At 36.5% G+C, this 12604-nt stretch overlaps 2 protein-coding genes across 3 annotated transcripts; one reads left to right on the top strand and one right to left on the bottom strand.

The window, feature by feature from the left end:
* The first annotated feature begins 443 nt into the window (after positions 1–443).
* On the top strand, positions 444–11361 carry LOC135138802 (alpha-tocopherol transfer protein-like). Of its 2 annotated transcripts, none has more exons than XM_064068823.1 (5): positions 444–772; positions 840–1126; positions 10589–10772; positions 10901–11077; positions 11131–11361. In XM_064068823.1, exons 2-5 carry the CDS (start codon positions 852–854, stop codon positions 11320–11322), a joined length of 828 nt encoding a protein of 275 aa, XP_063924893.1. In that variant the 5' UTR covers positions 444–772; positions 840–851; the 3' UTR covers positions 11323–11361. The 2 variants fall into 2 exon arrangements, with proteins under 2 accessions (XP_063924893.1, XP_063924892.1); XM_064068822.1 differs by having other exon boundaries at positions 445–772; positions 826–1126.
* On the bottom strand, positions 11356–12335 carry LOC135138801 (alpha-tocopherol transfer protein-like). Its single transcript, XM_064068821.1, has 3 exons — positions 12032–12335; positions 11617–11977; positions 11356–11565 (listed from the first exon to the last, which is right to left on the bottom strand). The coding sequence occupies exons 1-3, from the start codon at positions 12301–12303 to the stop codon at positions 11362–11364; spliced, it is 837 nt and encodes a 278-aa protein (XP_063924891.1). The 5' UTR covers positions 12304–12335; the 3' UTR covers positions 11356–11361.
* Between the last annotated feature and the right edge of the window lie 269 nt (positions 12336–12604).

Raw genomic sequence — 12604 nt, 5'->3', positions numbered from 1 at the left:
CAGCACCGTCCATTTACACTCACTCCTGATGTACAATCAATTCAGTAGTTTCGGCAATTATACAATATACCACGGAGTTGAATAACTCGTCCCCTGATTAAGAAAATAAATTAACGTTCCGTGGTATTTATGCCACTGATATGCCAAGAAAATAAAAATTTAAGTGCTTTTCCTGTTTGAGCAACCAACAACGACAGCTTAATCATTAGTTTTTAGTTCAACCTTAAACTACTATCATCATTATCGTATCAGTAACTCAAAGCAAACGTGTATAAAACACCGTTCATTTTTCGAAAAGAAAAAAAAAAAAAAAACAACCACGTGTTAACGCTCCGAAAGCAATCGTCTAGAATTCATTATCACTTCTTTCTTGACCTTGTAGATTAAAAAAAAAGAACTGCTTTACATAAACTGCACTATCCTACTCCACATTATTAGCAAATCATTTCTTCAGTATTTAACAACAAAACGCTTTCGCACTTATTGCATTTCGTAACAGATATAACTTCAGTCAGCGATTTCTTTACTTAAGTCAATGAAAGCAATTAAGCGGTCGTAATCAGTGCATTGTAGCGACATCCACCTCTTACCATTATTCATTTTGTAACTTCATGTCGAACGAAGCTACTCAAAAAAGTGTAGTCAACGCAATTGTTCGCATTTTAATTAAAAATGCTAATAAAAGCATAACCTTGTTGAGTGTGTATTGTTTTGGAGCGAAGTCAGCACTTTGTTATACCCACTTTTAAACCAGTTGGGTGAGGATCACCAGGTGAGATACTTTAATCAACAAACATTTTGAATAAGTAATTGAAATTTTATTAGATTGTATTTTTGAGGTGATTGTTAAAATGCCGGTTGAATACGGGTTCAAAGCACAAACCATCATCGATGAGGGAAGGACCACCCAGGATGCCATCAATGAGATTAAAAAGTGGCTGTCAGAAACCAAGTTTCCTGAAATTCCCGAAGAAATGATTGCTCTGTTTCTTTTGTCTTGCCAGAATGTCATTAAGGATACGCAAAGAACTATAAAAGCGTACTTTAAACTTAAAAGTGGTGCACCTGAGATGTTCACTGGTCGGGATATAAACAACGAAGAATTACAGAAGGCCTCAAGAGTAGTGTGAGTTTTTGTTTTTTATAAGTTTTAGCCTTAAAGTGCTACAATTCAGAATTTTCAATAAATATTTTAAATCATATAACCGTTTTGTACGTAGACAACTGATGACGTCGTCACAAAATTTTGCCAAGTTTTTTATAAAACGTACGAAAAATGTGATCTCCGTTTCCGCATATCTGTCGTCTGTGTCCGTTTTTATTATTTATTTATGAGACAATATATTACTATGCTTGTAGTTTATGAGTCTGCCTTGATTTTGTACCTATATTATAATTATATTTTCTTATTATTTAATTCGTGTTGTTTCAGAAAATTTGAGAATTAAATTATTACTAAATTAAGTAGGTAGTCTCTTAAACTTTTGTATGATGTTATAACCTAAATTGTACTTTCTTTTCATTTCTGTGTCAAGTTACGACCTACTTTTCGGCCAAATTTGTTTTGTCAACAAATTCTTAGGTGACTAGATCAGAAATTCTACTTCAAACTAAAATATTATAATACTCGTAATATAATATTTTTATTTTTCTAATTTTTCGAAAAAGTTGAAATTGTGGAATGTACTGTGTAAATGACTGGACCATTTTTTTTTGTATGAGGAACATTTTGTGTTTTCTTTAAATACAAAATGCTAACAAGTATTTTTGTGCATTCAAGATTTGAGGCCAAGTCTCAAACAAGCAGAAAAAATAGTAAATAACTGTGACCGTCGTCCATTTCCGCTTCCTGTTCTGAGTTCATGGTTTTATGGAAAAATGCGTTTGTGTCGATGCAAAATCTAGTCCTCGATAGTTAACAATCGATTGATATTTGGAAGTGTATGGTTACTGTGGGTGACACTCTATTCAGAACTTCTTATACAGAATGACTCAAAAAATTAATGAATGAGGAGATGTGTTTTATATTTTAAATCAACACTGTCTTTGTAAGTATTACACTCCACCTATTATATCCAAATTGATGTAAGTGTCCTTGCTAGAATGTTCATGACGTCATCATCACAAAATTTTGTAGTTGAAAAATCCGAATAATTTACCTACTTTTACTATACACATACCTTTTTTTTAATTTTTAGGGGTTATCATATAAAAAAAATAAAATTCTCACAATAGAATTTTAAAAATTTTCTAAAAAGTTGGACCAACAACGAAATTTTGAAAAAACGTGAAATTGGCCGTTCTAATTTCAATTCAAACTCAAATTTTTAGAGGAATTATGGGGTTTTGTTGCTGGATGAACTTGAAAAAGTCTTTGGAGTTTCTAGTGTTTTATTTTTTATGAATTTGAAAAAGTCTTGAGTGCCGCAGTGTTTTTTTTTTTAATTCGGGAGACTCTTGGGCACCCATGGTGTATTATTTTGGGAGCCCATGGAGATTTTTTTTGTAAATTATTTAAAACAATTTTAGGGGACTTTGGTGTTCTATTTTTGGAAAATTCTAACTTGACCTGTTTTTGAGTTAATTTTGGGACCCCGTTTTTTTTTTTGAAAAATTTGAAACAACAATCTTTGCCATGGTCAGTTTTATCTTAGCAAGTACTAGCCCCACCCACCCACCCTCTCTTTTCTTAGAGGGTATGTGATTTGCCATGGTCAGTTTTATCTTAGCAACTACTAGCCCCGCCCACCAACCCTCTCTTTTCTTAGAGGGTATGTGATTTGCCATGGTCAGTTTTATCTTAGCAAGTACTAGCTCCGCCCACCCCCCCTCTCTTTTCTTTAACAAAAAATGATTAAAATTTGGAAACATTGCGAGGTTACTTATGCGCACAAGACAGGAATTTTGAACATCTTCTTTAGTGTTTAGATGGTTATGCTTTAATGGATTTTTTTTGTTGGTTTTGTTTTTGTTTATAATTTATAAATGTCTTTTAAATATTTTTTTTGCTTTATTTAATAATGAAAAATAACATATTGTTGTATTAAAAATAATGCACAACGATTAATGACTATTGGTTATTATGGTTATTGTCCTAAAAAAAAAAAATAAAAGGTGGATATCAGTCACCATAGTTACTAAGAAATCACGCATTAGGTGCGTGCAGTGTTGCGAATTTTACTTTTATAACATTAACTCTTTTGCGTAATCTACATCATAAAGAATTTTTTGATAATTTTTTTGGGATTCCCGAAACCCCCGTACATAACGTACTGAAGAGTTAATCCGCCATTTTCCAGACACCCAGTATAGTAATCGAGTCCACCATGACCCCTAAAGTACGAAAATATAGGACTCTTGTTTCCGTCTGTCTGTTTGTCTGTCTGTCTGTCTGTCCACCGTCTGTGTCGATTTTTGTTAGATAGATAATCTTCAAAACTACCAGACCGATTGTTGTAAAATTTTATATATGTTTTATGTATATCATGTAGACGATAACACACTAACCAATTTTTGTCTAAGCATCCCAACCAACAATGTCACCGCAAAATTGTACATACTAAATAGGTTTTAAAATGTTTAAAAATATATTCCTACATGTGTTGTTTATGAATCCGTGTTGAGTTTTATCAGAGACTTACAGATTTTTGAAAAAAAATCAGAACTGTGTAACAACATTTTGCAATTTAATTTTGAACCTGCAAAACCGAAAGCTTTGAAATCTTGCTTTAAAGTGATCGTAAGCATGGCAAATGTTTATCAAAATATATTTGTTTATTGCTCTGAAGAAATTGATGACGTAATCTCAAAATGTTGCCAAATAGATCCTAACGAAAATGTGATGAGTCTTATGATTTCTCATAAAAAAAAAATCGTAAATTCTGCACAAATGTGCTTAGTTTTTTATTTTTTGAAACACTATTTAAAAACCTTTAAAAATATATGGGTCTTTGATAGTCTCTTTTATTGCGCTTTCGATATTACCTGACGTAAATTTTATGTTTTTGTGCTAAGAAAAAAGTTGATTTTAATGATGTTTTTAAGCAAGTTGTTTCCACGTTTTTAACCGATGGAAATTTTGGTGATTTAGATTGTTGTTATCAACACTTATTTGTCCGTTTTCTTGTTTCCTTTTTACCGGAGCATGGATATTTAACTTGTTTGTCCTCTAAATACTCAGACTTATATTTCAGAACAATTAACGACATTGCATTTTTTCAAATGAATTATTTTGTTCATTTAACAGGAAATTTTCTTACCTGACAAGTAACTATGTGTTTAATAACAACAATATTTTTAATATAAAATCGTGATATGTGGTAAAAACGAGTTCTTGACAGAGATAAACACATTTACTACCACTTAGAACGCAGTTTTTATATAATTTCAGGTTAATAAAGTCTGTGCATACTAAATGAGCAAAATATTCAAATTAACGTTTTTAAAAGAGTGGAAAAATTGTATGCATTTTTTTAACTATAAAACGAAATAAATAATTTAGTAAATAAATTATACGACACTGATGGCGGTTGATATCAAACAAATGTGCAAAAAAAAATTATTTTTCTGTGTACTTAAATGTTGAGAATTTTGTATCCTTGAGTTGGCCAAGTTATTAAACTCACACGATAAATGTTTACGATCTGAAATTTGAATAATAGTTTTCCGAATTTCCGTAAAAATTGTATGTAATTTACAAACAAGCGATTTATCGACCTGTAATCTTGATTATGAGAAATGTAGTAAGATAATTACAGCACTTGTCGCAAGGTCATGGAATGTAGGAAACATTCAAAATCACTCACATCAAGGATTGCAAACTTTCGTACAATTGCAAAGGAACTAAATTTTTGAAAAGTTGCGTACATACATGGACTTCCTTAAATCCTTAAATCCTTAAATGTTTGTAATAATTTATAGAACCGTCTTAACAAAAGCGACTGAGAGTCAAATGGCGCCACACGTGACGTTGAACAATTTACACATAATGTAAGTTAAAATTCAAATTGCGTTAAATCTAGGTAAGGAAATAACAAATGGTAGTAGGAGTACATTCAACATTACGTTGTAGAATTAAATCGTGACCACTTACAGTTTATCAAAAATGTTGATCTTGTTTACCCACACAGAAAGACAACTAAATTTATTTACAAAGAATTTAGTAACGTAGGTAACACATGCACTTGCATACAAACGCGGTTTTCTAAAAGATTTATGGAGTCATTTTTATGTTAACGTGAATCATATTTCAACGCATATACATTGTAACACAATGTTTATTGAAACTAAGTAATTGCATAACCGATAAAATAAATTAAATAAATTGGTTAATACATTATTTTGTATACAAAGTAAGTACGTAGTCATAAAAAATAAATGATAGATGCCAGCAAAAGTCTGTCATGACGTATGTTTCAGTATACATATTGTTACGAAATAAATCCATATGCTGCCCCTGTACGACGTCTATGGGTCTTCTAGTATGTATGTATGTAAGGAAAGCCGGGAAGCGGATGTCATGATGGTCTTAGAAAACCCTCGAAGCGGCGTTCCGAATCGATCGAGAGGCACGTATAGGTTTAAATAGGGGCACCGTCGGGAACGATGATTATTCAGTAAATCCAGTCCACGAGAGAATAGTCAAGTTGCGCTAGAATTGTTTTGTACATAATCGCTGTGAAATAATCAGACGTGTAAATTGGAGTTATCGTGAAATAATTTGTTGAGTTTAACCCACGCCGATTTTATTCACCCGTTCAACGTAACACTGGTGCCGGAAGTGAAATTTGAGATTAATAACAGGTTTTTTTATGCCTAACGAGACGAGAGTTCACGCTGCGAAAATGGAGAGACAAGTAAAGCAGATGATGGCTGTGCTCGCACAGAAGGACGCAAGAAATAAAGAAATGAAAGAAGAAATGGGCGCGAGAATGGAAAAAATGGATGCAAGAGGCGAACAAATGAACGCAAAAATGGAAAACAATGAAGAGCAAATGGACACAAGGAACAAAGAAATGGACGAAAAGATGGACGCAAGAAACAAGGAAATGAACGAGAAGATGGACGCAAGAAACAATGAAATGGGCGAAAAAATGGACTCAAGATTGGACAAATGATGGACGCAAAAATAGAGAAGCAAAAAGATGACATAATCACAAGTCTGACTAAGAAATTCCAAACAATAATGAAATAGAAGTAATCAAAGAAAACGAAGGTCGTAAAAACAAATTTGAAAAATATGGGAAATATTGTAGGACAAAATATGATCTCAATGGAGCATCAGTTGAAGAGTGAGTTAGAAAAATCAGTGTCATGTATAGAAGATCGAATGGGAAACAAAATGGAAGATCGAATAAAAACTATGGAAGATCGAACGGAGAGTAAAATGAAGAAATTTGAAAAATAATTAAAAATGCATCAACATCTGGTTCGTATAATGATAGTCAGATGCCTTGGTCATCATACAAGAAGCAGTTCGAAGCAGCAGCGACGGCAAATTCCTGGGAAGAAGAACAAAAAGCGTCAGTATTCGTAATAGCTTTGTGAGGTGCAGTGATGGAGATACTCCAAACTCTCTCCGAAGAAGGCAGAAACAGATACAGTGCCCTAACTGCTACTCTGGAGCTTCGATTTGGGGATGAACATCTGAGACAGATTTTTGCAGCCCAAGCGAAGACAATAATCCAGAAAGTTGGAGAATCTCGTTAAGAATTTGATGCAGATGTCAACAGACTCGTACGTCTTGCATACTCCAACGCACCACCAACTTTTCAAGATAGACTTGCGACAGAAATCTTCCTGAATGGGATTCGCGACGTTGAGGTTAAGAAGGTCCTACAACTATCAAGGTATCAGACATTATCGGAGGCCTTAATTCGTGCGCTGGAAGTGGAGGCGGCGTACAATTCTTCAACAACCTGCCACAAAGTTAAAGTGGTAGAACTAGAGATAGAAGAAAACGACGGAATAAAGCAGATACTGGAAAAACTGTCACAACAAATGGATGAAGAACACGACACACAGTCAGATTGTAGACCGTGACTGGAGAGTCAACCACCAATCATGGGTGAAGTAGAGGTAGAAATCTGCATTGGTCAGCTGAAGATAAAACATCGGGCTCTCGTGGCTAACATTGAAGACGGCTTTATTTTGGAAATTGATTTGATTAGTTGCCATGGATTGACCGTTGATCCAGCAGAGAAAGTCCTACGTCTTGTAAATGAAGAGATTCAGTACTGTGTCTGAATCAGCACAGTATTGAATCCATGCCAGAATGTGAAAGTTAGAGGGAATGCAGAAACAATTGTCCCACTCAGAGCAGAAGTCAAACCCGGAATTGCCCTAAGCATTATTCAACAACCGCACACCCCCATGAAAAATCTCATGATTGCGAGTGGTTTAATTAATACCGATTGCGACGTACCAGTACGCGTCGCAAATGTTTTCCCCAAAGTCATGCACATCAAAAGTGGGGACGTTCTTGCCGTCTGTGAACCAGTCACAAAGATTTTTCATCGCAACGAAGATCTTTCTGGTAATAGTCATGAAGGAATGAAAAGAAACTTAGAAATTCCTGCCCTAGAGCTTGAACCGAACATAAGCGGAAAGTCGCAAGAGAGTTTTTACAGGAACACAGTGGAACGTTTGCATCTGGGGGCACAAACATAGTAGAACATCGGATAAACACTAGAAACGCTCAACCGATCCGTCAAGCCCCGTGAAGACTACCTTTGGCGAAACAAGAGGAAGTCGAGGAAATGGTACGGAAAATGCCGGACGAAGGCATTATTGAGGAGTCAAACAGTCCATGGTCTTTGCCTGTAGTGCTAGTCACAAAAAAAGGGTGGACGCGATTCTGCGTAGATTACAGGAAAACTAAACGATATAACCAAAAAGGACAGTTACCTTCTTCCACGAATTGATGACATGCTCACAACATTATCAGGATCCGCCTGGTTCTCCAAATTGGATCTCAACAGTGGCTATTGGCAAGTTTGTATGCATCCAGTTGATAAGGAAAAGACCGCTTTTTCTGCCGGAAGCGGCTTGTACCAATTTATCGTAATGCCTTTTGGACTTTGTAACGCCCCAGCTACTCCTCTTCCAAAAAGAAGTCGAATTTCTGGGGCATACTGTTTCGGCAAACGGGATCGAGACTACCAGAACGAAAATCAGGGCAATTCGCGATAGGCCAAGACCACAAGATAAGCACGAAGTCCGGAGTTTCTTAGTAGGATTGGGCACGTACTACAGAAGATTTGTCATCGGGTTTGCCGATATTGCTGTTCCATTGCAGAGGCTGACGTATTTGAAGTCTCAGTTTAATTGGATTGCTGAATGTGAGGCAGCCTTCAAAGTAGGCGCTGTATTGTCACAGGTGCCGGACAAGGAAGAAAAAGCCATCGAGTACTTTAGCAGCGTACTTTCCAAACCCGAAAAGAATTACTGTGCTACGAAGAAGGAGTTGTTGGCAATTGTCAGAGCTCTTGAGCACTTCTGTTGTATCTTTCTGGACGCGAATTTTTGAACCGATCATCTAGCCCTCACATAGCTCCTTTAGATGAAGAATCCTGAAGGACAAGTGTCTAGATGGCTTAAACGACTCCAACAGTATCACTTCAAAATTCAAGACAGGGCTGGTGAGCTCCACAATAATGCAGACTCTTTGTCGAGAAGACTGTGACGGGGTCCAACTGTGCAAGAACAGCAGTCATCGAAGATGAAGAATGGACTACAGACCAGATTAGAAACGACTAAGAGGAGGACGTGGATATTGGGCCGGTGCTCAAATGGGGTAGAACGATCAGTTTGGTCGGAAATATCAGACAAGTCACGCTCTTTCAAAGCGTTATGGACTCAGTGGAACTCCCTGCGTGTCGAGAACGGATTGGTTAAGCGAGCTTGGTAGAGTCCGGATGGGAAACATACCACCATGCAGTTGGTGGTTTCGGCCACTAGAACCAAGGAAGTATTTCGAGAAATGCATAACGGCGGTTCTGGTGCTCATTTTGGAATCGACAAGACGCTTTCTAAAGTCAGGGAGAGATTCTATTGGGTCCAGTGCCGACAAGATGTCAAGAACTGGTGCAAAATGTACGACAATACAACCTCGGCTCCCCGTTCGAAAGAATTGCAGTGGACATAGCAGGTCCTTTCCCGGTGACCGAAAACCCGAATAAGTACATAATGGTCGTCGTCAGCGATTACTTCAGCAAATGGCCCGAAGCTTATGCCATACGGAATCAAGAAGCCACGACGGTTGCAACAACGCTGATTGACAATTGGATCACCAGGTTTGGGGTTCCAATGGAACTCCAATAGGACAAGGCAGAAACTTCGAGTCAAACCTATTCCAAAGGGTTACTGAAGTACTAGGGATACGGAAAACACGGACTACGCCGTTGCACCCGCAGTCAGATGGAATGGTAGAACGGTTCAATCGTACCATGGAAGAACATCTTTCGAAGGTGGTGGCCGAAGATCAGAAAGATTGGGATCGATATCTGGCTTATCGATCCGCTGTCAATGACGTACATGACGGGTCAGACACCGGCGTGCATAGTTTTCGGAAGAGAACGTCGTCTACCTTGTGACGTATTGTTCGGTTCTCCGAGTGAAGAACCAAAGGAGGTCATAGATTACGTCGATGACTTGAAGGGGAAACTACTGAGCGTTCACGAAACGGTACGCCACAAGATCCGGGTCGCGAATGACAGAATGAAAACATGGTCGTTGCCCGAAGTTGTTACCAGACTGGGAAGGTCCCTATACTGTCGTGAGGAGAATCAACGATGTCGTTTATAGAATTCGACGAGGGCCAAAGACGTGACACCGTTGATGTTTCTGATCGAGACGATCAGAACTAAGGAGGGAGCAGTGTTACGAAATAAACCTATACACCGCCCCGGTACGAGGTCTATGGGTTTTCTAGTATGTGCGGCGATGATGGGTGGCGTTCGCATAAAGACAAGTCTGAAGCTGGTTATCGGAAGTCTCGATTGCGGGATCCAGAAAACCCTAGAAGCGGTGTTCGCGATCCCGCTAGAGAAATGTATGGATTTAAATAGAGACCACCGTCGGGACCGATTATGCAGTTAACGAATCGAGCCGGAATTTATTTTGTACATTATCACTGTGTAATCAGTAGTGTAAATTTGAGTTATTGAGAAAAAATAGTTTGTTGAGTTTAACCCACGCCGATTTTAAATACCCGTCCACGTAACAGTATATTCGGTTGCTTACTTGGTCTCCGAAAATAATTACTTTGAAATCGTCCAATGTGACACAAAATTATATTAATCGTCATTTGAGACATTCTATCGAAGCATTTAAAAAATACCGCCATATTTTTGAATGTTAAGAAATAATGCATTTCCAAGCATAATAATTCTTTAATGCTGTTTTGTTTGGGTTAACGTCCTGAGTTTTTTGAAGGCAATAAATAATTCAATTCTAGTTGATATTTTATAGCTTTTATATTAGTCCTAATTCGAAAATTGGAATATTTATAACAAAATCAAAAGTATTGCTTCCGTAGTTGTAAATTTAAAGCGAATTAACTACATATAATAAACATTTTGTTTTACAGAAGCTGCATTAGCATCCCCAAAAGGATGAGCAACAACACGGTCATTCACTTTTTCAAAATCAACGACCCAAATTACCAGAATTTTGACTGGCTGCTTTCCATGAAGCTAGCTTTTATGTTACTAGATATCAGCCAAAGAACAAATCCTCCAAGTGAGCTCGTGGTGATCATCGACATGAAAGGCGTAAGTATTTTATTTTTTTTACTAGAGTTTTCTTACAAAAACTGTATAACTAGTAGTGTAGATTTTCTCGAAACTAAAGCTCTTATAACATCGTCAACGTACATATTTTAAATAAGTTTATTTTTCAGGTAGGTTTCATGCATCTCACCCGTTTTAAAATCGGAGCTGCGAAAACGTTTCTAGAATTTCTACAAGAAGGGATGCCCCTCAAAATAAAAATGATACATATTATCAACAGTAACTACATTTTTGACAAAATTTTATCCATAGCTAGGATGTTCATAAAAAGCGAACTAATGGCAATGGTGAGTACATAACAACCAAATATTATTGTTTTCGCTTATTTTGCAAGTTTTAGTTAAAATCATATCCAGCTGATACCGATATAACACAATTTCAGAAAGAACACATTCCAGCAAGTTTCTTACCCAAGGATTATGGCGGAGACTTGCCTAGCAGTCTAGAATTAAACGAAAACACGATACAGCAATTTAAGGAATTGAAAGTATTTTTCGAGTCTGAGGAAAAACTAATAAGTTATTATAAATAAATTGGTGCACTTAATGGATCTGTAAAAATCTGATTTTTACTATGTATTTTTTATTTCCTTGTAGCACTTTATTTGTTCTTCCAGTTGGGCATAAACCAAGTTTAGCTTTGACATTTTTTGGTACGTCTCTTCTGCCAGAACACTGAGAGTCGATAAAGTTCCTGTGTAGTCTTTAGGCAAGCAAGATTTGGGTAAACTTCCAAAAATGTCTTCAGAGTTTAGGCCATTCGGATAAAACTTGATCTAAAAAAAGTATTCAAAAAGAAACCACTAAAAGTAATGACAGTTACGTACCACATCATATAGTTCTTTTCCCAAGAACGGTTTCAATATGGCAATAACTTTGTCGATAAAATTTACAGTGTTCAGAACATGAACTTCCTCGATTTTGAAAGGTACACATTCTTGGATAAAGTAGAAAAATTTTTGCAAAGCATTTAACCTTAATTTTGTCAAATGTAGAAGTCCGATGCCTTTCATATCGACTACTACTATTACTCCGTCCACAGGACCGTCATAGAGGAAACATTCTAAAGCCATACAACATAATTTTATGAGCTGATCCAAGTGGAAACGAGAATAAGACGTGTTTCTTAATTTACCACATGCCACAACTCTATTGTCTGGCGTTCTTTCAGGAATCACAGCTATGTCACTACAAAAAATATAAAAAAACTAGATTATAGTTTATCATGTTGAAAATTACTACTAGACGGTCCTCGCTTCTTGTATGTCTTCGGCATCCAAGTCCAATTTGGTGAAAAGTTCAGGTGTTTTGCTCTTGCACTGGAAATATTTCAGAATTGTGTTTTGTGCTTGCTCCATATTTGTTGTATATGACAGGAACAGAAGTAGTTGTTCCTCACTCAAATGTGGCAATTTTTGGTCACTGCACCATTTTCTAAATCGGATTACTGTTTCTTTGTCGATGTTTTTTTTACTGCAAATTGCACTCGCGTTACAGTGATACAAGGTTGTCATTGTAAGACCAAACTAAACTAAATTAGTTAATAATAGAAGCTAACGGTCATTTATAGAAAAGATTTTTGTTTACTAACATTCCAAGGAACTTTTATTGAAACATTTTTTGCTACGTTGCTCGTTTTGAAGGTGAATTCATTGAATCAGGTGACCTGTTCCTATAAAACTTAATGGACTGTCTTAATTGTTTTATCACTAAAGTAGTAATCTGTAAATTTATTTGATTGTTGTTTATAGCTTTTTACTTACCGAGCGTAAGCAAAGGAAGTATTGTAATCGAGTCCGTCGGCCGACTCTCTAC

This window comes from Zophobas morio, unplaced genomic scaffold (genome assembly GCF_036711695.1).
Source record: "Zophobas morio isolate AGI-343-1 ecotype UQ-CSIRO unplaced genomic scaffold, CSIRO_AGI_Zmor_V1 ptg000030l, whole genome shotgun sequence".
Lineage (NCBI taxonomy): Eukaryota > Metazoa > Arthropoda > Insecta > Coleoptera > Tenebrionidae > Zophobas > Zophobas morio.
Note: the sequence above shows the minus strand (reverse complement) of the source record. Positions and strands in the feature narration are given on the sequence as shown.